The 25,387-nt window shown below is 38.1% G+C and overlaps 1 protein-coding gene across 5 annotated transcripts in view; it reads right to left on the bottom strand.

The window, feature by feature from the left end:
• The window catches only part of Stag1 (STAG1 cohesin complex component), a 189,755-nt gene that overhangs the window by 47,280 nt on the left and 117,088 nt on the right, over positions 1-25,387 (bottom strand). For all 5 annotated transcript variants that reach the window (XM_070005473.1, XM_070005474.1, XM_070005475.1 and 2 more), the window contains 7 exons: positions 20,057-20,208; positions 18,025-18,098; positions 12,650-12,773; positions 7,702-7,800; positions 6,644-6,723; positions 6,222-6,329; positions 2,443-2,557 (listed from right to left, as the gene is read on the bottom strand). In XM_070005473.1, coding sequence (XP_069861574.1) covers positions 2,443-2,557; positions 6,222-6,329; positions 6,644-6,723; positions 7,702-7,800; positions 12,650-12,773; positions 18,025-18,098; positions 20,057-20,208 — 752 coding nt within the window. The remainder of the gene's footprint in view (positions 1-2,442; positions 2,558-6,221; positions 6,330-6,643; positions 6,724-7,701; positions 7,801-12,649; positions 12,774-18,024; positions 18,099-20,056; positions 20,209-25,387) is intronic.

Below are 25,387 nucleotides of genomic sequence, written 5' to 3' on the forward strand. Positions count from 1 at the left end.
TCAAGGTGAGCACTCTACCACTTGAGCCACAGCGCCATTTCCGCGTTTCTAGTGGTTTTTTGTTGGAGATAAGAGTCTCATGGACTTTCCTGCCCGGACTGGCTTTGAACCGTGATCCTCAGATCTCAGCCTCCTGAGTAGCGAGGATTACAGGTGTGAGTGATGCCTGGCACTAAAATCTTATTAATTAAATGTTTTTACAGCAAAACAAAGGAATTCATCCTCATTCCAACATGGCTGGAATGCCATAATATTAAGAGGATCTTGCTTCAGTACTCAACTGCAAGTGTACATTAATGGAACAGGGCAAGAACAATTTCTACCAACAATGTTTCTTGTAAAATATAGGAGACTATAAAGGCCAATGTAATGACCATGAACCAACCAGAACCTTAAATAGAATCTGCAGTAGCTTCTGCAATTGACAAGAATGTCATAAAGAAGAACTGGGAAATACGCTGCAATACTGTCTGTGTGACCATCAGCCATCCTTCCTTCCTGCTCCCTTTATTTTTCTTTCCTTTCTCCTTTCTTTTATTCAGCATTATTTTCTCTATGCTTAAAGGGATGGGACCAATGAATGACATGGGATACTTGTCTTAAAGTTGTAACACTGCAAATAGCAGAACACATGAGGATGTAAGAGTATTTTAATCTTTACCATACATAGAGAATGGCTACTCTGAGCTAGAAGTTGGCTAGAAATGCAATGCATCGTCCCACTGTGAAAAACAACTGGTCGGGCTGGGAAGGTGGCTCACTGGTAGAGCGCTTGCCTTGCATGCATCAGGCCCTGGGTTCGATTCCTCAGCACCACATAAGCAGAAAAAGTTGGAAGTGGTGCTGTGGCTCAAGTTGTAGAGTGCTTGCCTTGAACTGAAGAGCTGAGGGACAGTGCTCAAGCCCAGAGTTCAAGCCCCATGACCAACAAAACAACAACAACAAAACAACTGTCCTTTTAACAAGCTCCCCTGGATAGTTGTGTATGCCTAGTTAAACTATTCTTATTAATTATTCTCTTCCTCTTTTCTCTTTCATGTTCCTTATCTTCTTTCTCCCCACCACTCTCTATTTTTAGCCAACGCCTTACTAGGTAGTTCATTCAAGCTGGCTTCGAACTTGCTAGGTAGTCCAGGCTGAACTTGAATTTGTGCTTCTCCTCAGCATCTCAAAATCAAAACTTTTTCCAAAATAACAATGAGTCTTAGATTTTCATCTCGTTTCCAGTTCTCCTGTATGACATTCTTGTCAGCTACAGAAGCCACTGCAATTATTCCTTTCTCAATTCTCAGTTGCAAAACTCAGCGGTCTATTAAATGTCATGCCAGTAGTAGGAAATACAGAAAAAAGTGCCCTAAAGCACTTTATTGAGCAAACTAAGCTTTACTTTTGGTCCTGCTATCATGTTAAGTGTTAATCATAAAATTGATTAAGTGACAATTGGCTACAGAGCATGGAAATACTTACTGCTAATGGAACTGTACTATCATTTCAAACATCTAAAATTCAGACTTTCCCTCTTCCTTATTAAAGACTTTCCAAACAAGAAAAAAAATAATGTTCTTAACAGCTTGACAACTTCTACAGACTTTGCTTTTTATTTGGTGCTAGGAAGTGAACCAAGAGCTTTGTACATGTTAGGCAAGCACTTTACCACTGAACTAAATATTTGCCTTCAGACTGTTTAATAAGTTATATACAACAACACAGGGAAAAATAGGAAAATATTTTCAAGTACTTAGTGTTGCGTTTCTGTAACAGTTAGAAGTTTAATAATTACCAGTGTATATTCAATGTTGAACTACACTTGCATATATATATTTAGAATGTTTTTGTTTTTGTTTTGGTCGGTCATGGGGCTTAAACTCTGGGCCTGAGCTTTTCAGCTCAAGGTGAGCACTCTACCACTTGAGCCACTTGCATATATATTCAGAATTTGCATATATATTCACTTCCCACACTTGCATATATATTCAGAACTTTTTCCCAAATAAATTATCTATATTCATTCCATAATCAAGAACTCACGGGGTGACATTGATGGAGATGCTCTGTACTCATCATCTGACTTACTGAATACCTCTTTGCACAACTACTTTAGAAAAAAGAAACTTGGGCTGGGAAGGTGGCTCAGTGGTAGAGCGCTTGCCTTGCATGCCTGAGGCCATGGGTTTGATTCCTCAGCACCACATAAGCAAAAAGAAAAAAGCCGGAAGTGGCGCTGTGGCTCAAGTGATAGAGCGCTAGCCTTGAGCAGAGGGACAGTGCCCAGGCCCAGAGTTCAGGCCCCACGACAGGACCCCCCCCCCAAAAAAAAAAAGAAAAAAGAAACTTATCAAGGCAATTTAATAGGAAACTGACTTGTTTTCCAATGGTCAACACAATTCTAATTGATCCCAAGGAATTAAATAACATTAAGAAAAATATTTTTTAAAAATTTACCTCACTTTCAAGAAAAAAAAGAACAAGCATCCGAATGAGGTTCCCATTTGGACTGTTCCTTCCTCTCCTCTTTGCTAATGCTTCCTCTGCTTGTGGATCATGCCTGCTAAACAGCCTAGAGACAAAGAAAGAAAAAATAAAGAGCATTACAATTTACATGGAGATGAATTTTACTGTTTTCTTTCACCACCCAAACTACTTTAGTGTTGTTAAATAAAAAAAAGACAATATAAGAGATGAGATTACCAATCTGGTTCAATGCATCTGGAACTGATGCCTATATAAGTCAAAGGCTAGATCTAAAAAAATTTTCCTAGTATAACCATATAGAAAATATAACCAGGGTGTTTCACAACTGTCATCCTAGCTACTCAGGAGGCTGAGATCTCAGGATCATGATTCAAAGCCAACTAGGGGCAGGAAAGTCCATGGGACTCATATCTCCAATTAACCACCAGAAAACCAGAAGTGGTGTTGAGGCTCAAAGTGGCAGAGTGCCGGCCTTGAGCAGAAAAACTCAGGGATAGCACCCAGGCTGAGTTCAATCCCCAAGACCAACTGAAAAAAAAAAAAAAAAAAAAAAAAAAAAGAAAGAAAGAAAGAAAGAAAGAAAAGAAAAGAAAATATAGAAGAAAAATAATGATGAAAAAGTCAATGCTCAAATTTTTATGAAAATTATAAGCAATATTTGTATTTTTATTATATTTGTGTTATACCAAAGTTAGTCAGAACCATTATTCTCCTATTTACATGAGATGCCCACAACACATCCAGGTTTACTTGTTTTTTGGTTGAGATGAGTTTTCATGAAATTTTTGCTGGAAATGGCCTCAAACTGTGATCCTCTTCTTCTCTTACCTCCAAGTAGCTAGGATTACAGCTGTGAGCTACCACTACACTCAGCTGAATTCTGCTTTCTTAAATATTGATTTTAGTAATGTAATCATGACACTTAACCAAGTGTTAAAGCAGTAATTATAAAACTTCCCGGTTTTAATTTTCATTCATCTTACATTCTTTTATATTTAAAGCTGATTATCCTGAAAGTTACTGTTCTCAGTGTAGTGACAACAATTTCACATTTATAAATACATCTTCTAATGAGAAAACTTCTAAATGTGGCTAAGAAAGGATTTGGAAATTTCAATCTTCTGCATAGATTTCTTCTAATACAACAAAGACTGCCAAAGGTCCCTCACTTCTAGGAACTATTCTGGGTAAAAGTGAAGTAAGCACTGGTACCAAGATAAAATCCGTTTTCCCAACCCCTCTGTACAGCAGTTTCCTCATGGAGCTCTTGCTCTGGAGCAGGCGTGGGAAACCTTTATGTTCTCTCCCTTTATCAGGCTGTAAAAGGCTTGGGAAACCATTTGGTGCATGAGAGGGCATGTGTGCTTCTCATCATCAGCTGCTCATGGACCTTGCGCCCGTGTCAATAATGTTGTAAGGTACAGCTGTGAGTGGAGTTATAAATACCCAAATGGCTCCTGGCACAATAAAGGTTCCTCACCCCTGCTCTAGCAGACAGACAGAAATAATCCATAGAAACACATAGATATATATTCTCTAGTGGTATAACAGGGGTAAGGCAAATAGTATATTATGGCTTATATAAATAGAAGTTGAATAAAATAAGAAAAAATATCAAATAGGAAATGACAACACAAGAGTTATTTGGGGGCTGGGAAGGTGGCTTAGTGGTAGGGTGTTTGCCTAGCATGCCTGAAGCCCTGGATTTGATTCCTCAGTACCACATACACAGAAAAAGCTGGAAGTGGCGCTGTGGCTTAAATGGTAGAGTGTGAGCCTTGAGCAAAAGCTCAGAGACAGCACCCAGACCCTGAGTTTAAGCCCGAAGACTGGCAAAAAAACCCCAGTTATTTGGTTGGAAGAGGCATCTTAGTGTGGCATTAAGGTTTATTGTGAAACTAGATCGATCTATCACAATGAGTTCATAGGTTTATAGATATGTGCCAAACGGGACATGAATGTCCTTGATAACTAAAATGTACAGATAACTATAAAATATTTATGAAATTCATTTCAGTCATGGCTACCCCTGTTCTGTGCTGGGTATTTTGCAGATAGGAGTCCTGTGGACGTTCTCGTATCATAATCCTCCTGATCTCAGCCTCCTGAGTAACTAGGATTGTACAGATACTTATTGTACAGATACAATACAGATACTTAAATATGAGAAGTGCCTTATTCTAGTCCATTCTATTCACATTGAGTAACTGACAAGTTCAATGTTATTTGGAACTTATGCAACAGGGACTAGAAATGTAGCTAGTGGTAGAGTGCTTGCTCAGCATGTGTGAATAGCCCTGATGTTCATGTCTGTAAACTCTGACTTTCTTCTTCTTGAACTTCGTTACCAGAATAACTAGGACTTAGCTACCATTTAACAAAGATTCTTACCAGAGACTTCACCCGCTTTAAGTATTACAACTAAGTATAAGATCATTTGTTACTGCAACACTAAAACTCAGATGTGAGAATGCCAGACTGCTCATTATCAAAGTTAATCATCCATGTATCACAGCTGCCCAGTGCATGATTTACAAGTGTGCTTCTGCGTAAAAGTCGAAGCCCATAATCACACAGAGTATCGTAATGGGCTAGAAGGTCCACCTGTCAATAACCAAGGCTACTATGTTAAACCTGTAATAATAAAAATAATAAAATGAAGGGAAAGATGCAATTAGAAATGTATTCACTGGCTGGGAATATGGCTTAAAGGTAGAGTGCTTTGTTTAGCATGCATGAGGCCCTGGTTTGATTCCTCAGTACCACATAAACAGAAAAGGCCAGAATGTCACTGTAGCTCAAGTGGTAGAATGCTAGCCTTTAGCAAAAGAAGTTCAGGACCAGTGCCCAGGCTCTGAGTCCAAGCCCAGGACTAGGGGGGGAAAAATGTATACACTGTAAGAATGAACTAATCTACCAATAAACTGTAGGACATATACACTCATCCATAATAAAAAATGTATTTCTAACAAGTGTTTATATTCATAAACTCTCATTAGTTCAATGTTCTGCTAAAAAGGATATGTAATTTAAATAAACCATAAATACATAAACTATCAGAATTAGTAGAGACTGCTGATTAGAATACTCTTCATCCCAATGAAGAGAATAGAAAAAAGAATACAACATGAAAATTTGAGATTTTTTTTTTTCCCTCAGTCATGGGCCTGAATGCTGTCCCTCAGCTCTTCAGCTCAAGGCTAGCACTCTACCACTTGAGCCACTGTGCCACTTCCAGTTTTCTGAGTGGTTTATTGGAGATAAGAGTTGCACGGACTTTCCTGCCTGGGCTGGCTTTGAACCGTGATCCTCAGATCTCAGCACTTCCCCTGCTCCCCCTCCCCCCCTCCCCCCAACCCCAGGTGGCTAGGAATACAGGTGTTGAGTCAATAGCACCCAGTTTGAGAGACCTTTTAAAGGTGCCACCACTTCACATAATTTAGATTACTAATGTTGAAAGACAGATATTTCAAAGGGAAAAAATGACCAGGTGACATGAATAATTCTTAGGAAACTTTGATATCCATGCATGTTCCCATCTAAAACCAACCTTTCAGATTTCAGGATGAGGAGTATGTCACAAGCATCTCAGGGATGTGATTCGTGAGGTATAGGCTAGAGGACAGTGACAAGCTCATGAGCCCGCTGGGAAATAGACACTTTCAGCACTGTGCTCAGACTCTGTGACTTCTTTCTGTAAGTTCTAACATCAGTACACCAAAGTACAACATGTTTCAAAGACAGCTTACTTTTTGTGAAGGAACTCTCCAGCTGCCACAGCGACAGGGCGATGTGCCGAATACACCAAATGGTAAACGTTTTCACAGTCTTCATTGGAAAGGGCTTCTTCACTGCCACTGGAAAAGTCAGAACCAAAACAAATGTTTACTTTTAGTTTTACCTTTGCTTAAATTTTGAAAGCACATCATCAAAGCTGATGAGCTTCTTTATCTTACTTTGAAAGTGTTTCCCTTTATGTATGACATGTTAGACACAAATAAAAAAATACAGATCAAACAAGAAAATAACATCTAAACAATTCTTCTACAAGCTAATATCCATAGTAATGATATTAATAAGTCAGATGAAATTCATATGAAGTATATTAGGAAGGCTAGGGAAAAGGCATTTCAGGTCAGAAGACTAACATAGTAACAGATAATATACTTACTGAAGTATCAGAGTAACCAATCGAATAGCTTCCACAGCAACATCATATTCTTTATCAAGTGTCATTGATACAATGCGATCCTGGAGAAAAAAGTTATAAATGAACCATGGCTATAAATAAGCCAGAGAAATGTATTCTGAGGTGTATATGCAACACTGGGGACAGTAAATGGAAAACTTCACTTTTGAAGCTGTATTATTATAGTGCTTATATAAAGGGGGGGTTGTATATATGTAATTTAAAATCTTTCTCATTAACTAGGATCCCTTAAATAATATGAAAAATGTACCTTTAGTTGTCATGTGAATACACATAAACAGTTATATAATAGAAACTTTTTGTTGTTGCTGTGGTCCTGAGGTTGAACTCAGGGCCTGGGCACAATCCCTAAGTTTTTTCAGTTCCAGGATAGTGCTCTCTCACTTGAGCCACAGCTCCACTTCTGGCTGTTTTTTGGTAATTAATTAGAAATAAGTGTCACAGACTTTACTGCCCAGGAAAACTTTGAATTGCAATCCTCAAAATTCAGCTTCCTGAGTGCTAGGATTAACAGGCATGAGCTACCAGCACCTAGCTTAATATAAACATAATATTAATATACTATAAATACCCAGTTTAAGCAAGAGAGCCTTCTTTCAAAGGCATTAAATAATAACACATGTCAAGCACTAGTGGTTCACTCCTGTAATCCTAGCTATTCAAGAGGCTTAGCTCTGAGGATAGTGGTTCAAAGCCAGCCCAGGCAGCAAAGTCCACAAGACTCTTATCTCCAATAAATCACTTAGGAAAAGCCAGAAGCGGCTATGAGCATTACCCTTGAGCACAAAGAGACTCAGGGACAGTGTCCAGGCCCAGAGTTCAAGCCCCAGGACTGACAAATGAAAAAGAACTTATGTTGGGTACATCTGTTGTAAAGCAAAGATTTGTTTATCTATTTCATGAGTTTACTTTTAAAAGAGGAACTGAATACTTGCTATGGTAATGTCATTTGCCACATTAGCTATACCTGGCATTTGCAAAGTAGAAAGCAAAATAAGTTCATCATTCTTGTTACTGACCTTGAATCGATTAGTAAATAGCTCCAATTTGGGGAATAACTCTCTGTTGGTATATAGGCTCTGGAGAGCTTTCAAACACTTCAGCCTGACTTCCCCTTGCTTCAAAAATACAAACAAACAATTAATCCTATACCACAAGAATTTAAAAAAAAAAAAAAACAACCTTAGAAGTATATGAAGATTAAGATAAATTTCAGGTTGAGCATTCATATTACTTCCTACTGAAATTCATTACAAGATGAGACTGAGTAATATGTAGCCTGTGTTGATATTACAATTAATAAAAAATGCACTACAAATTGCTTACTTATGACTAAACCAGAACTTTTTCAAACTTTTATCAGCTTTGACAGATTACCCATATTGTCCTGAAGGTCTTAGAATTTTTCATCTATAATTATAATCCGAGAAGGTTATGTTCCTTTTTACCTATATATAACTATGGAATAATCCTACAGAAACAAAATTTTGTGTTAAAGGATCATCATTTATTAATATTTACTAGAGCTTTTCATATCCCTAGAAGAGCAGCTAGGAAAACAAAAAAATAAAAGCAAAATATTTAAAACAGAGACCTGGGGATGCTATTTGCTAGCAGAAAATCTTTTTATTTTTTTTTTTGGTTGGTCCTGGGGCCTGAACTCTGGGACTGGGTGCTGTCCCTCAGCTCTTCTGCTCAAGGCTAGCACTTTACCACTTGAGCCACAGGGCCACTTCCAGCTTTTTCTGCTTATATGGTGCTGAGGAATCGAACTCAGGGCTTCATACATGCAAGGTAAGCACTCCACCACTGAGCCACCTTCCCAGCCCCAGAAAAATCTTCTAAATAGTCATTAACTTGGAGTATAGGTTGTTGGTCATCAAAGTTCATTTAGGACCATCTATAAATTCAGAAAATTCTCTCAAAAAGAATTCAGAGTGAATTAAGTTTCTATGCCCCAGAAATAGCAATGAAGCAGGGATACACATGATTGTTCAGGTATCACTCTTGTATGCTGACTTACATCCTTCAGGTATATGCCCCCAGGAATGGTATAGCAAGACTATGCAGTATTTGTGTTTTTGAGAAATCGCCACATGGATTTCCATCCTGGCTGCGCTAATTTACATCCTACTAATAGTGTACCAAGGTTTCCTGCTCCCCTTATTCCACTCAGCATTTGTTGCTTTCTTGATGGCTTAAGGAGGGCAAGCATTTCTTCATGTACTTACAGGCCATTTGTGCTTCTTTTGAGAAGTCTGATCAAATCATTAACCCAATTATTAATTGGACTGTTTGTTACTGTTTAAAATTTTGGAGCTATGTATACTTAAAAAAAAAATATTTAGCCAGTTCTGGGGCTCAAACTCAGGGCCTGGGCGCTGTGCCTGAGCTGCTTTTTTGGTCAAGGATATCGTTCTACCACTTGAGGCACAGTTCTCCTCCCAGGTGGTTAACATTCATCAGCTCTCCCCGAATTGTGAGGAAAATATTTGGCGTGTTACTGTGGATAGTGTATGGGGCTTTCGGTCCTGCTAGAATGAACACAGGAGCTGCTGGAGACACAAAGATGCTGTCAATTTCACTTTAGAGGCTTGTCTCACCTTTGGAGGAGTAGAGCACTCAGAACATGGGGGTCTTAAAACAATTAATTATAGATAAAGAGTCTCAAGGACTTTCCTGCCTGGGCTGGCTTCAAACCGTGATCCTAATACATCAGCCTCCTGGAGTAGCTAGGAATAAGGTGAGCCCCAGTGCTTGGCTATCTACACTTTCTCAAGGGGTGGGGAACATCTCATCTGTGGGCCTTGTAAGGCCCACACAATCATCTGGTACAGAATCATGGGACAGAAATGGATGCTTCTTATATTCTCTGTCCATAGCCATCTGCATTAATAATTTTGTGATTTTTTTTGGGGGGGGGGGTCAGTCCTGGGTTTTGAACTCAGGGCCTGAGCACTGTCCCTGAGCTTCTTTTGCTCTAATACTTTTGAAAAGTGCCTCTTCTGGCCTTTTCTGTGTATGTGGTGCTGAGGAACTGAACCGAGGGCTTCATGCATGCCAGGCGAGCACTCCACTGCTAAGCCACCTTCCCAGCCCCTGAATTAACAATTTTGTATGGCCAGTGGATGTTTTGTAAGGTCCCATGGCAGAAAAAAGGTTCCTTATCCTTCAATAGACCAGGTGATCCTTGAGTTCAAAACCCTCTTGCCTCAGCTGCAGTGTTAGAATGATAGTTATAGATCACAAGGCTTATCTCTAGGATAACAATATATAACAATATGACCATAATTCATATTCTCAAGTGTACTGTAACAAAGTGAAAACCAAATTCAGGTGGGCTGTCCAGCGGGTGTGTTAGTATATGAAAGAGGTAAAGGGAATATAGGAAAGGAAAAGTCTTGAAAAAGAGCAGTAATGAACTCGAAAGATACATGATATGAATAAACACTAAGACAAAAAGTGGGCTATCAGAATGTAGATTCTCTTTAGCTACCATGCGAAGTCTAAAGTAGGAAACTGAGCATATTCAAAAAAGTACACCAAAGAATTCGGTGCCATGCACTGGTGGCTCAAAGCTGCAATCCTAGCTACTCAGGTGGCTGATATCTGAGGATCACAGTTCAAAGCCAGGCTGGGTAAGAAAGTCCATAAGACTCTTCATCTCCAATTAAATACCAGAAGCGGCACTATGGCTCAAAGTGGTAGAGTGTTAGCCTTGAGCAAAAGAGCTCAGGAATAGTAGCTAGCCCAAGTTCAAGCCTCACAATTGATAGAAAAAAATAGATAAAAAATTTTTTTAAAATCTGTATACAAGGTGCTATAGTTTGGATATAGATTTCCCTGCTAGAAACTCAAGTTAAGTATTGGTTCCTACTCTGATGGTTGTTCAGAGATGGGGGATAGACTTTGAAGCGGCTTTTAGGCCATGATAGGTTTTCTCGCATGAGTGGATGGATGTTTATCTTACAGGAATTCAGTAACTATCGTAAAAGTTCATCCTCCTTTACATCTCCTGAATACACTCAGCTAAACCACCAGAAAGCCCTTACCAGAAGCTGAGCAGATGCTGTTGGACTTCCCAAATATAAACCCAAGTAAACTCTTTATGACCTTCCTACCCTCAGGTATTCTGTTTAGCAGCAGAAAATGAGTTAAGATACTAGGTAAAAGTCAAAGCAATAGGGAAGTATAAGCAAACTGCACCAAATACAGAAAGACATCATGAGCATAAGTCCAAAAGGATTAAGCTATGTAGCCTGAAAAGCAGAGGGTACTACTGCTATATTAGAGTAAGCACAGTCCGTGTCACCCCCCTGGGGTAGATCTACAAACAATGGGTACAGAACTTACGATGACTACTTTGTTAACTTTGACTTGCTACCTGATCAACTTAGAAAAGTTGGTCTTTTATAGGAAGGCAGATTAGTTATGAATCTGGACACAAGCCATAACCTGTAGGTGCAGTGAACAGAGGAATAAAGCTAGAGTAGGAAATGATTCCAGTTGTGAAAAGGGGGAAAGGGGGAAGATGTATAAAAACTATTCCATTACGTACAGCATTCATATGATTTTGACACTGTATGAGGGAAATATCCTCCCCTTCATCTAGATGCTGCATCTCTAGAGAACAGTTTAGGGCTGATGATTCAAATCTTACTTCATGAGCTCTTGGCTTTGATCCCTCAGCACTTACCTCTAACACACAGACAAGAAAGACAGACAGACAGACAGACAGACAGACACACACACACACACACACACACACACACACACGCATGCACGCATGCACGCACATGTTGGGATTTGAATTCAAGGTTTTCTGCTTGCTAGATAGAGTCTCTACCACTTACCACTTAGGCTATGTCATCAGTCTATAAATAAAGAAATCTTAGAATGTCAGGTCACTTTTATAAATTTCCCACTGATATATCTTTATTTTTTTCATTAAAAATCTAAACCAATCAATATATCACTCTTAAGCTTGGTTATTCTGACAATTACTTTTTCAGGACTCAATGTAAGATTTCTCTTAAATCAGAGCCTTTTCTAAGATATTAGAAACAAAGTTTTAGGAAGTGGCGCGGTGGCTCAAGCGGTAGAGTGCTTGCCTTGGGCTGAAGAGCTCAGGAACAGCGCCCAAGCCAAGTTCAAGCCCCACAACCGACCAAAAAAAAAAAAAAAAAAAAAAGAAAGAAAGAAACAGAGTTTTAGGACATATATTCTGTGCTTCAACAAACCCACTTAACTCTCATAAAACAGTGTACTGTGATATAATTCTAAGGAATAGAAAAAGAAATCTTATTTAAGCTAGGCTCACTGGTAAACCCTAAATGCTGGTAATCCCAGCACTTAGAAGGCAGAGGCAGGGGCTGGGAAGGTGGCTAAGTGGTAGAGCGCTTGCCTTGCATGCATGAGGCCTGGGTTTGATTCCTCAACAGAACATAGCAGAAAAAACCAGAAGTGGTGCTGTGGCTTGAGTGGCAGTGCATTCACCTTGAGCTGAAGAGCTGAGAGAGAGCACCCAGGCCCAGAGTTCGGGCCCCACAACCGATTAAAAAAAAAAAAAAAAAAAAGAAGGCAGAGGCAGAAGGATGAATATCTGAAGCCAGCCTGGGTTATCTAACAAGACTTTGTCTCAAACAAAATGGCACAAACAAAAACAACAAAATAAATAAATTTACTTTGTATATATTAAGAAAAAAATATCCTTATATTCAAAATAAGAAAAAAAGAATAGATAATCAATTACCTTCTGGGGATACTACATGCAGTTTTAAGAACATTGCATTTAAATAAAACAAGAGCCATGCATAGGCCAACATCTCTAGTTTCATTATGATCACCATATAAATAACTACTCAGTTGTATCCTCTTAAATTTCAGACTGTTAAAACTACAGCAATTTTGATTTGCAGTACTCTGGTAAGCATGTCTCTCATCAAAGCCTGGAAGACAGTAACTTACCCTGTCATGAAGAGTCCAGCCAACATACTTCAGGTAGCTATCATTTAGGAAGGCATCACTATACATTTTCATCCATACTCCAATCTCTTCAATACAAATGGCTCTAATCTCAGCAATTGCATCACTAGAAAGGGAAAGAGGGAGAAAATCCTCTGATTTATTTTCAAAGCTGGAATGTATGTATCTTCATTTTGAAACAGAAATTTAAAAAATATTTCCTTTTCATTTTTCTGAGACAGAGTCTTGCTATGTATCTTAGGCTGGGCTTGAACCTGTGAACATTCAGCTGCAGTATCCATGAGGCTTGGCCTCTAAGTATTGCTTCTACTGTTGTATTTCCTTCAAAGGTTTCCACTCTGAAGTTTCTGGTTTGTTTTGTTTCTATAGTTTCTGTAAAATAAAAACTACCAAGATCACACTATGTAATGCCTTTTTGCCTGATGCTTTACTTTCACTGGGTCGGGCAATGGCATTTGGAGCTTTCTGAGAGTCTCATAGGTTATTATCGAGCCAACAAACATATTGAACCTTTGGAGAAAATCAGATTACCACATCCAACTATAGAATAATGTAGAACTCAAGAATTTTGTCTCTATAAAAGTTCTGTAAGCTACTACATATCTAATAAATGAAAGAGAAAATTTTATGATAACACAAACTAGTTATACATCTATGGGGCACAATTATACAGAAGTACTATTATTTAAAAATATTCAATAGTTGCAGGGTGCTGGTGGCTCACGTCTGTAATTCTAGCTATTCAGGAGCCGGGATCTGAGGATCACGGTTAGAAGCCAATCCAGGCAGGAAAGTGTGAGACTCGTATTTCCAATTAACCACCAGAAAACCAAGGGGAATTAGTGCTGTAGCTCAAAGAGGTTAGAGCATTAGCTTTGAACAAAAAAGAACAGGGACAGAGCCCAGGCCCTGAGTTCAAGCCCCACCACTGACCGAAAAATAAAAATATTCATCAATTACAAAATCTAAAACTTTAAATTCATTTATTGAGAATTAAGCTATATAAGTATAGCTAATCTGTACATGATAGAATAACGCCTAGCACTTGATACAAGCCACAGGCCCTTCGTCTTTAATTAAATATTTTTTAAGACCAAGGAATGGAGAATAATGATCCAGTCACTTAGAAGAGGAACTGTCTTGGTGCCTACATTGCAGTGCAGGGGCAAAACAATTCTCGATGTCAGGATTCTAGCTTGCTGTCTAAATGGCCCTTCATCTCCTTGTAGGTATCCAATATAGTACTTAGGATGATTTTCTTACTCCTCAGTTCATTTATGAATTGTAAACAAATGCAGTTGCTAACACTATTATCTTACCTAACCTAGGCTGTTATGCCTCGCTTGAAAAGAAGGATTACAGGGCTTGTGGGGGGGGAGAAAAAAAAAAAAAAAAGAAAAGAAGGATTACGAAAGATAGGGTGAATCTCAAATTATTTTTGAAATTAATCTTCAAGACTTCTGATTTAACAAGTATATCTAAAATACTAAAATATTTCAAAATTCTCTAAATTATACAAGGCAATCTGCCACTTCTTACTATTAAGGAATTTCTTCCTTGTCTTTCTCTCTTGACAAAATAAGTGTGAGAACTCATAATATTTCATTCCTTGTTTTAATAAATCTCCATTCTAGGCTCATGTCATTGCGTAAGGACAGAAATGGAGGAAATGCTCTTCCCAAACAATAGTGCAGATTACAATCTTCAGTTTCACTGACACTTAAGCATAAAATGTATCCGTATTAATAAGGTCAAATGTGATGTTTCAATATATGTATGCAATGCATAATATTTAAATTGGGTTAAACATGTTTATTTCCTCAAATATTTATCACTTCTTTATGACGAAACATTTTATAAACTTTTTTCTAACTTTCTGAATGGACAGAAGAATGTTCCTGGCCCAAAGAAATTATGACATAGTAACTGATGCTTTAACACTACCAAGTTTAGGGGGGGGGGGGGACAAAAGGAGAGAGACAAAAACATCCTAATACTAGTTTTAGTACTATTAAGAATCCTTATCAATCTGATGACAAACTGTCTCGTCTACTCCATAAATCCGGCTCCACCGTGGCAGCATGGACATGGTCATCCTCATGATTAAAATCATCTCTATTGTATTCTGATCGCCCACACCGGATTGTTCTTCTGGCTTCCAGTAAAGTTTTAGCTTCTCCATGATTTTTATCTGATCTTTCTATTACTAAACATTGCTTTTTTGCTAGCAAGGAGCTAACAGATTTAAATGGATGTGTGTTTCCACATATTCTCTGATAAACATACAAAGGTATTTTCTTATACATGACTGGTTTTTTAATTCATTTACATTTCCCAACTGCCTCATCCCATTTAAAATGGGATGTCAGCTCACACTTGTAAACCGTTACTCAAGAGGCTGAGATCTGAGGATCATGGTTTGAAGCCAGCCGGAACAGGAAAAGTCTGTGAGACTCTTATCTCTAAATCTCAGAAGAAAGTGGAAGTGGCACTGTGGCTTAAGTGGTACAGTGCTAGCCTTGAGCAAAAGGAGTTGAGGGACAGTGCCCAGGCCCAGAGTTCAAGCCTCAGGACTGGCAAAAAAAAAAAAAAAAACAAGAGTAGGGCGCCAGTGGCTCACGCCTGTAATCCTAGCTACTCAGGAGGCTGAGATCTGAGGATCGTGGTTCAAAGCCAGCCCCGACAAGAAAGTCCATGAAACTCTTATCTCCAATAAGCCACCAGAAAACTGGAAGTGGTGCTGAAGCTCAAGTGGTAGAGTGCTAGCCTTGAGCTGAAGAGCTGAGGGACAGTGCTCAGGCCCAGAGTTTAAGTCCCACGACTGACAAAGAAGAAAAGAAAAGAAAAGAAAAGAAAAGAAAAGGAAAGAAAAGGAAAGAAAAGGAAAGAAAAGGAAAGAAAAGAAAAGCAAAGCAAAGCAAAGCAAAGCAAAGCAAAGAAAAGATAAGGGAAGGAAGGAAGGAAGGAAGGAAGGAAGGAAGGAAGGAAGGAAGGAAGGAAGGAAGATCTAGAGAAAGCATTTTAAAACTCCCCCAAATAAAGATAAACACTGAGGTGGGGGGGGGGGAGCCATTAAGTCAAGAAGAAAGGTATTAAAGACATTCATAACACAGATTAATTTTGCATACCATTTTAGTACAAGGGCCTTGAAATGAACAGCTGAAAACAGAAATGGGAAATTTGGATTGCATTCTTTAACCATCACTTTTTTTTTTTTTGCTTATAGAAAAGGGAAATTTAACTCTAGTGAATTTTAATTCCATGTTTTTTATTGCCTGGATGGAGACAAGAATGTGATGCTCCTAACAAAGGATACAATATAAATTAAATGACTGCCAACATAAACGCGGAGAAACACGCTTGATAATATATGGGTAGGTACTGGCCCTGTTATTGCTCATGCACCAGGAATCTCACAAGAGCTCTGGAGTAAGAAGTAATTACAAATGCCAAAAATCTGAACTGCAGCATAAGATGAATTCACATTTCAACCAATTCTGTTGGCAAGATTTGACTGGAAACAAAATAGATTTTCCAAGAGTCTATCTACAGAGAACATTTTTTTTTTTGAGGGAAATAAAACAGACAAAGGAGAAAATGAACAACTCAAGGAATCACTGAACATCATACTGTGTTCTTTATTAGTCCACAAATAAGAATCTGAGAGCTCAGAGATCGCTTACAGAAAGATGATTAACATGCACTGAGGAGGGCATTTCAGGGAACACAGCATGTAAAATGATGGAGGGTAGGGAGTAGTTAAAACAGTGCTCTCAGAGAAACTGATAAAAGGAGTAAAATTCTATCTTAGTAAAAAGGGACCAAAGGAGGTGAGAGTGACAGAAAGGGAAGAATTACTGAGTACTGGAAAAATAGTTTTTAAAGATGATGAGTATATTCATGATGGTGGTTTAAATACACACACACACACACACACACACACACACACACACACACACACACACACACACACACACACACACACACACACACACACACACACACACACACACACACACACACACACACACACACACACACCCCAAATTATTTGACTGGCCCTCATAAATACTGCAGTGCAGGTATACTTAAGTTCTTTCTGCCAAATATACGTCAATAATGGATTAGAATAGTTTGTGCAAGAAAGAAGACAAAGAACTCCAATAATCTCTATTCAATGTTCTTGACATGTTTCAAAACATCTTTTCATACTTTGAATTAAAATGTTCTTTTAAAATATCAAAATTATTTGTGTATATACATTACCATAGACAAAATTTATTTCCCTGCTTTAACAATCTCCTTCACTTATTAACTGTACTCTCTAAAGTAACTAAAAACTAGGCTTGTGTTAGCTAAGTGTATTTACTTATAATTTACACAACTATATATAAATACATATATACACACACATATGATTATTTATTTATTTATTTATTTACTTATTTATTTATTTTTGGTGCTGGTCCTGGGACTTGAACGCAGGGGCCTGGGTACTGTCCCTGAGCTTCTTATGTTCAAGACTAGTGCTCTATCACTTGAGCCACAGCTCCACTTCTGGCTTTTTTGGTAGTGAACTGGAAATAAAGAGTCTCATGGACTTTCCTGTCTAGACTGGATTCATATGACGATCCTCAGATCTTACCTTCCTAAGTAGCTAAGATTACAGTTGTGAGCCACAAGTGCCTTTCTAAATGTTCCTTTTAAAATTTATTACATTAAAAAAAATTTTCTGACAAGAGACACACTAAACCATTTGCAATGGAACATGAGGAAAAACTGTTCAACGGTTAGTGCTCTCAGGATCCCAGGTGAAAACAAACAAGTGACCACACTGCTGTGTGTCATCTTTCATTACAGACTTACTTGCAGGGCTAACCTACCCTTTCTTTATTATCAAAATATTTTAATTTTTTTTTTTGGGTCCGGAAGTGGGGCCTGAACTCTGGGCCTGGGCGCTGTCCCTCAGCTCTTCAGCTCAAGGCTAGTGCTCTACCACTTGAGCCACAGCACCACTTCCAGCTTTTTTTTTTTTTTTTTTGCTTATGTGGTGCTGAGGAATCGAATCCAGGGCCTCAGGCATGCAAGGCAAGCGCTCTACTATTGAGCCACCTTCCCACCCCTATCAAAATATTTTAAATGGTATCAGTTGATCATGGAACAAGACAGGGCCACAGGACAAAAAGAAAGACATTTAATATTTTCAAGTGTGAAAGTTTTATCTAAGGCCAATAATTTAATGACTTCATTAATTCATACTGAATCACTAGAAATTCAAGTGTATAGATTAGACTAAAAAAAAGTTTTTTTTTTTTTTAAGTTAGAGAACTTGTAAATAATTTTAAAAAAATCCTTACCGGTATCTATGAACAAATATACCCTTAAAAATAGAGTTCATCATATTTTCAATTTCATCCTGATTCTCTTGTAGCTGAAACGAAAAAAACCAATAAAAATATTAATGGGAATACTATTTTATTTGTAATGAACAGTTAGTTTTAAACTCCCAACCCTTCTCATTCTGGTGAGTATCCTTCCTTTTGCTCGTTGTACAATGATGTTTGAGATTATATTTCATTATTTCTACAGCTATACCCCAGTGGTTTGAGAAACTTTTATTCTCTGCTACCAATTACTTTCTAGACACGAACTACACAGTGATTAAGAAGGAAGAATTTTGTAGCTGAGTGTGGTCAGGCTTTCATCTTCAAAGTATCATCCACTTTTGGGAATATGTCTGAATTCTAGACAGCTCTCTGAACCAGGAGCTCAGGGTATGATTTCTGTCTTTGATGATTAAGGGACTATCTTTGATTGGATGTTTGGTCACTGTACAAGCAACTTCCTCCTGTACCTAAAGGATGTAAACATTATGCTGCATTTAAGTAACCCATAATTAAAAGTAGTCAACTTCCCAAAATGCAAGCGTAAGAGACAACAGAGTGGACTCTGGCCACTAGTGGTAGAACGCAGCAAAAACATAAAATACTATTATGGAGATGAAAATTCAGGCAATGTTGCTGATAGTTAGAACTGAGTTTATAGCCATAAAATCACTGAGACGAAATGACCTTCAATGCTTGATTTCTTTTTCTAATTTTTCCTGTGATTCCTGTGTAATAATATTCAGTGATACATTTTCTTTCACTATCACCTTGTAGGTTTCAGGTGGCAACTGAACTAGAGGTAATTTGTGTGACATTCTGGCAAAGGTGGGAAGTAGAATTTAAAGGTGGCTGATGAATCCATAGCAGGAATTTTCAAGGCAGCCCAAAATTCAGACTGTTGCCTGATTATTGCTGGCTTCTTTTCCCTAGCTTTTGCAGTGAGAGTCAGGACTGGAAAGTAGAGCCGAAAGATGTGAAAAGCTTGCATTCTGGCCATATGTTCCTGCCAGCATGCTCTTCAGCATCACCCCTGAGCCCAAGCAATGCATACAGCAGAGCTTGGACTAAAACTCTGAAACCAATGTACTAAGAGAAAGTAACTGTGTCTTTAGTTGCCTGTCTCAGGCTTTTGTCACAAAGATGAAAATTCTGACTAGCACACCTCCACAGAGTGAGATAATACATTTCTTTCCTTGAAGCCAACTCCACGTGGCCCTTGGATACAATAGTCTTATCGAACTAACATAATATAGCTAATGATTTAATGGTAAGTTTTTTGGATACATGTATGCAGTCGCTCTGGAATAAGATACTCTTTTTTCAACTAAAAGGCAAAATAATACGACAAAGTAAAATATTTTTCCACAATTAGATCAATAAAAATGTTTCCTATTGGATCGGACGCTTGGCTCAAGCAGAATGCCTGCCAGGCAAATGTAAATTCTAAATTCAGAAACTAGTACAGCTCATCCCTGGCCAAAAATTAACAATGTCTCCTACAAAAGGACTCAGTTTAAATTCACTCTTTTTTTTTTTTTTTTTTTGGTTGGTCGTGGGGCTTGAACTCTGGGCCTGGGTGCTGTCCCTCAGTTATTCAGCTCAAGGCCAGTGCTCTACCATTTGAGCCACAGCACCACTTCCAGTTTTCTGGTGGTTCATTGGAAATAAAGAGTCTCATGGACTTTCCTGCCCAGGCTGGCTTGGAACCGCGATCCTCACGTAGCTAGGATTATAGGTGTGAGCCACCGACGCCCAGCTTAAATTCACTTTGAACACACACATGAAAATTTTGTTGTAAAACTGCAAACAAGACCTCAGTATGAAGCTTGGTGGTAGATGTATGAGACTTTCAGTTGGATTTGTAGCACAAAAGGAAAAAGGGGCTGAGATAGATGAAATAATCTCATTTAAAATATGTTAAGAAAATTTAAAACATTTTTAACAGGGAAAACAAAGTGTATTTCTTACACATTTACAAATTGGAAGTCCATCAGTTACTTACCTCTTTGCGTTTCTGAAGTAGTAATTCCAACCTTTCATTGGCTCTCTTCCCAATCATTTTATTTCTCTCAGCTTCGTACTGTCTCTGGGTATTATCCTGATGAATACTGAGGTTTAAGGCAACGTTCACCAGAGCAGTCATGAGCTTCATGGCTACAAAATAAAGGGATATCTTAACATTTATCTCTGAAACAAATCATTGTCTGTGAGATCATAAATTCACAAAGCAAATGGATGAAGGGGGGGAACCATTTCTTTTATAATGCAGGGATAATTTTAAAGTTTTAAATGACAATATATAAATGTATCCTCTTACTCTCCACTTTCCCACTTAAAAACAGCCTCATCTTAAGTACTATTAGGAAAGATTTTTAAGTAGCATCTTCAACAATGCCTTTCTTCACTCCTCAAAAACACTCTTTAGTGAGGGCAGACTCGCCAAGCCTCATCTACCTGACCACCAAATCTGTGTACACAAATGCTCCCAAATGCATTTACTTAGAAGAATCACAGTTGCCCTATTTACAGTCAATTCTTTATCTTTCCCTCAAAAGACAGTCCTCTCACTTGAATGAACTGTAAATTTCTAATTCCTGTAAAGTATACTGGCCCTAAAATTCATTATGTTCATCAAAATGTATTCTGTGAATTTCCAAGAGTTATTTATTTATATATTCTCTAGCAGGCATTTACATATTTTAAATGTTCATTTGTAAATTCTATTTTCCCTTTTTAAAATTTTTATTATAAAGATTATATACAAAGCTATTACAGTTATGTAAATCAGGTAAGAGAGTACATTTCTTTCTTTCTTTCTTTTTCCGGTAGTGGGGCTTGAACTCAGTGCCTGGACATAGTCCCTGAGCTCTTTTACTCAGGGCTAATGTTCTGCCACTTTGAGCCACAGCACCACTTCTATGGGTAAATTTATTTTTGGACAATGTCACTCCTTCTCTCGCTTTTTCCTAGTTTTTCCTTCTCTTGTTTTTCTGTTTACATCATTTAAGCAAAAAGAATGTACAAGCCTCAAACTTTTTTTCATATTTATTTTCATTATTGAGATAGAGTATGGGGAATATTGGTAAAGAAATAAAAAGGTTTTATGCTGGTAAATAATTACCCCTTTAGTCCTTTCAGGCTTATTCATATAAAAATATCAATGTTCAATTATGGCAAAATACTGTTCATCTAGGTGTTCAGCTAGGTGCTGGTGGCTCACATCTGTCATCCTAGCTACTCAAGAGGCTGAGATCTGATCAAAGCCAGTCCCAAAAAGAAAAGTGTGAGGTTCTTATCGCCAATTAACCACCAGAAAACCAGAAATGGCGCTGTGGCTCAAAGTGGTACAGCACTAGCCTTGAATGAAAATGCTCAGAGACAGTGCTCAGGCCCCGAGGACATGCCCAACAAAGAACAAAAACCCACGAAATACTGTTCAGTGCTTCTGAAAAACTGACTAAGCTAACTGCAAGCATGTACATAGACAAAAACGTGCATTTTTCACTATTTCTCTTTAATTATACACTTTACTATTTCCCTTTAATTATCTATATAAGGCACATACACATTGTTATCCTGAAGCCCCACCTACATTTTGGCCAGCTCCATTTTAACAGTGATTTCTGTGACCCTTAAAACAATATATGACAATATATAATCCTGAAAAAAAGTAATTAAATTAGTAAACATATAGAAATACATTTAATAGAAAAGTTTTCCTTGGAATACAGTAACCAAAAGTTACATTCAGAAAGTGTTTTAAAATATAACTTAATACATGTTTTGTCAGTATTTGAATATTTGATTACATAATAATTTGTAGAAGAAAGGAGACTAGCTCCCAAACTGCCCCAGGGAGGGCAACAGCTTATCAGAGCTTGTTTGCATACACAGAGTGATACCTAATATTGTGTAGTTCAGTCTAAACTCAATCTCAAAAGCAAAATGACTTGAAAGATAGCGTTGGAAAACATTATAATTAACATCAATAGTGGCTGGAATTCACCACTGGAAGATAAGCCAGATGGCTTTTTCTGAATCTAGTGAAGTCTGCTTTCAGCCACATGTCCTGTTGTATCTCAAATGCCAACTGTCCTTATGGAACAAGCCTCTTTTCCCAGTCAGGATACATGATCAATATACTAAAACTAATACAAATGTAAAATGCTCTATAAATTTCCAGGAAATTTTCAGCTAAAACCTTGCTCTCTAGGTATTATGGATCAACTTTCATTTTAGGTGAGAAATGGGAATTATGTTTTGAGTCCACTGAAAGGGACTGACTTCTATACAGACTACTTATAAAATTTGACTTGACTAATTCAGCCTTTATATGTGACATGGGTTCTGAAGTGTTTTCCTTCTGTCAAGGTGAATACTTTGACATTTACATTTCATCTGTCAGCTACATGTCTGAGTACAACACCGCTCAGAATGCAGTTTGCAAATAGGTGTTGATAACAAGAAGTTTTCTGTAAGTTCATTACCATAAAAAGCTGAAAGCAACTCCTTGCTGAAGACAGTTCATATATAAAGTGTCTTCAAGGGAAGTCACAAGTTGGGTAGTACACAGGGATGAGAACTTGGTGGCTAAGAGCCAGGGATAGAAAAGAGGTATTTCACCACGTAATGACTCACATAATGAATATGAAGTCATGTTACTATTGTCACCTATGTCAAACTCCTTTCTTCTTTTCTTTGTGGCAGTCTTGGGGCTTGAACTCAGGGCCTGAGGCCTGAGGGCTGTTCCTGAGCCTTTTGCTCAAGACTAGTGCTCTACAACTTGAGCCACAGTTCCACTTTCTCATTTTCTTTTCATAAAATTATAAAACCACAGACCTGGATTTTACTTCCTTGGTAAAGACCGTGTGAAAAGAAAAAAAAGGAAAGATCTGAAGATTTGTCAAGATAATTCATATTTACAATTTGGCTATAATCCACCAGGACTTGTTTCCAGAAAGAAGCAAAGACAAAGTTCCAAGAAAGAAGAAGAAGCTATGTCTTTCCAGAAAAAGAACGATGAAAATGGAAGCTGCCAACTAAATTTAGGCCATAAGCCTGCTGCATGCACATCAGAAGCAGGGAGGTAAGAGACAATTGAGGAGCTTCAAGGAGAGTTAGAAGGAAGAGAGGGGAGACAATATAAATAAACCTTTTGAGATTTCTGTTTGAAGAGAAAGACAGTGGTGTGATCACAGCTTGTGGAGCATAAGGAATCAAAGGAAGGCTGCTACTTCATCTTAGAAGTGATGAGTTAGCTACGATATCATGACCAGTTATTTTAATCAAACAGCAATCCAGGCATTACAGTCAAGGTCTGTTTTTTTGTTTTGTTTTGTTTTTTAATAATGCCATTCTTTGGGCTTGAACTCGGGGCCTGGGCACTGTCCTTGAGATTATTTTTCTAAAGGCTAGCACTCTACTACTTGAGCCAGAGTGCTACTTTTGGCTTTTCCTGAGTAGTTTATTGGAGATAAGAGTATCACAGACTTTCCTGGCCAGGCAGGCTTCAAACTGCAATCCTCAGATCTCAGACTCCTGAGTAGCTAGGATGGCAGGACTGAGCCACCAGCACCAGGCACTTTTCAAAGTATTCTAAACATATGATTAACATATAAAATCAGACGACTTGGGGCTGGAGGCGTGGCTCAAGTGGTAGGGTACAAAAGTATCTGGTACCACCAGTCTTGAACCAAAAACAAAACAAAACAAAAGACAGCTGACTTGAAGAAAGGGAAGGCTGCCCCTCCAGCAACGTGCGTAGAACTCACCCACGAAGGATTAAGAGGAAAGCACATTTTTCAGAGGAAAAAAATCTGAAGACTGCAGAATAAAATATTAGAACTTTCTCATTTGGGAATGTCATACAGACGTCAGAGTCAAAGCTGCAAAACTCCTGCCTGAGTTTCTAGCTTGCCTTTCAGATTAAGTTTGCCACATTTTACAGTTGTGTTGATTCAAGTTGCTAAAATAAGAGGAGAGGCAAAAGAAGGAGTGGGAAAGAGAGAGAGGAGGAGGAAAGGGAGATTTGTTTTTAAGCGCATCTCTAATGGTTCTGTTTCTCTGGAAACCTACACAGACAAAAGGGTTTATAAAAGAGGAGGGCTTTCACAATAAATTAGTATAATAATAAGTCTTACATAATGAAAGGGGAAAAACTAAGGTGAGAAACAATATCTGAATATCTGAAGAGCAGTTGTGAAGTAGGTGAGGAGGGAGTGAATTTACAGCTGAGTACCAGGACCAGCCACAGGGGGAGCCATAGTAAGAGAAACAACAGAGCATATGGTATAGTTGCAGATACAAAGGTTTAATCATTGAAGGCTCTCTTCTGTCAATTGCCATTAAAAAAAGACGAATGATCTAAACATAAAGGAGAAAGTATAGGAGATTTTGGGGATAAATATTCAGGAAGATGTAAAGCATTCTCCAGCTACTAGTAAGGCAGGTACTCTCAGGTGGAGGTTGAGTATAACTAGGTTCTTCCAGGACTATAATAGAAAAGGTAGAGAAGGTTAGGAAGTAAGTGACCACAGAATGAAAGGACATACAGTGTGCGAAGGACATTAAATATGTAGTACAAACTCATTTAGTGTCTGAATAGGAGAAAAAAATCACTGGAAAAAGTTATCGGCCAATGGGATGTCTGAAAATAGGATTCTAAACATTGATCCTTTTAATCAATATCTGACTATTTCTATTTATGTTTCTCTAAACATAAGCTGAGACATAAGAGAAACTGCATTTATACTTAGTGATGCTATACTTTTGAAATGCTAATTGCATACTAAAAACGTTTTTTCTGAAATGGAAGATTATGTTGCTCAGAACAGCCTCAAGCTCTTTGGCTCAAGTAATTCTCCTAACTTTACCTCTTCAATACCAGTGGCTACCAGTGTTGATCCCATGCCTGACACAAGAAATCCAGGTTTTGTAATGGGACAAATTAGATTTTCTTAAAAAGCTTTTTGACAAATGAGATTTTAAGAGAAGGAAGATTCTCAGTTTGGTTGTACGAAGTCTACATAAATAGTAAACTTCCAATGTCAAATGACAAAAATTTAAATAATCTCTCTTAAAATCCCAAACAAAACAACAAGGAGAAAACAATTTTCATCTGTAATGAATTCATGAGATACCTTCAAGGCCAAACCCCAAATATATGATACATGAATTAAGGCCAATAGGAGGATGAGCACAGGGCATTTAAATCCAGCCAAGGGGAGGACAAACAGGACAAACTATCTAAAAGGCCACTTTCTTCTATAGGACACAGAAACACAGGGGTGGGAGGAGAACACAACAAACTAGAACTAAGTTCAACAGAACATGG

This window comes from Dipodomys merriami, unplaced genomic scaffold (assembly GCF_024711535.1).
Source record: "Dipodomys merriami isolate MVZ:Mamm:240054 unplaced genomic scaffold, mDipMer1.0.p SCAF_68, whole genome shotgun sequence".
Lineage (NCBI taxonomy): Eukaryota > Metazoa > Chordata > Mammalia > Rodentia > Heteromyidae > Dipodomys > Dipodomys merriami.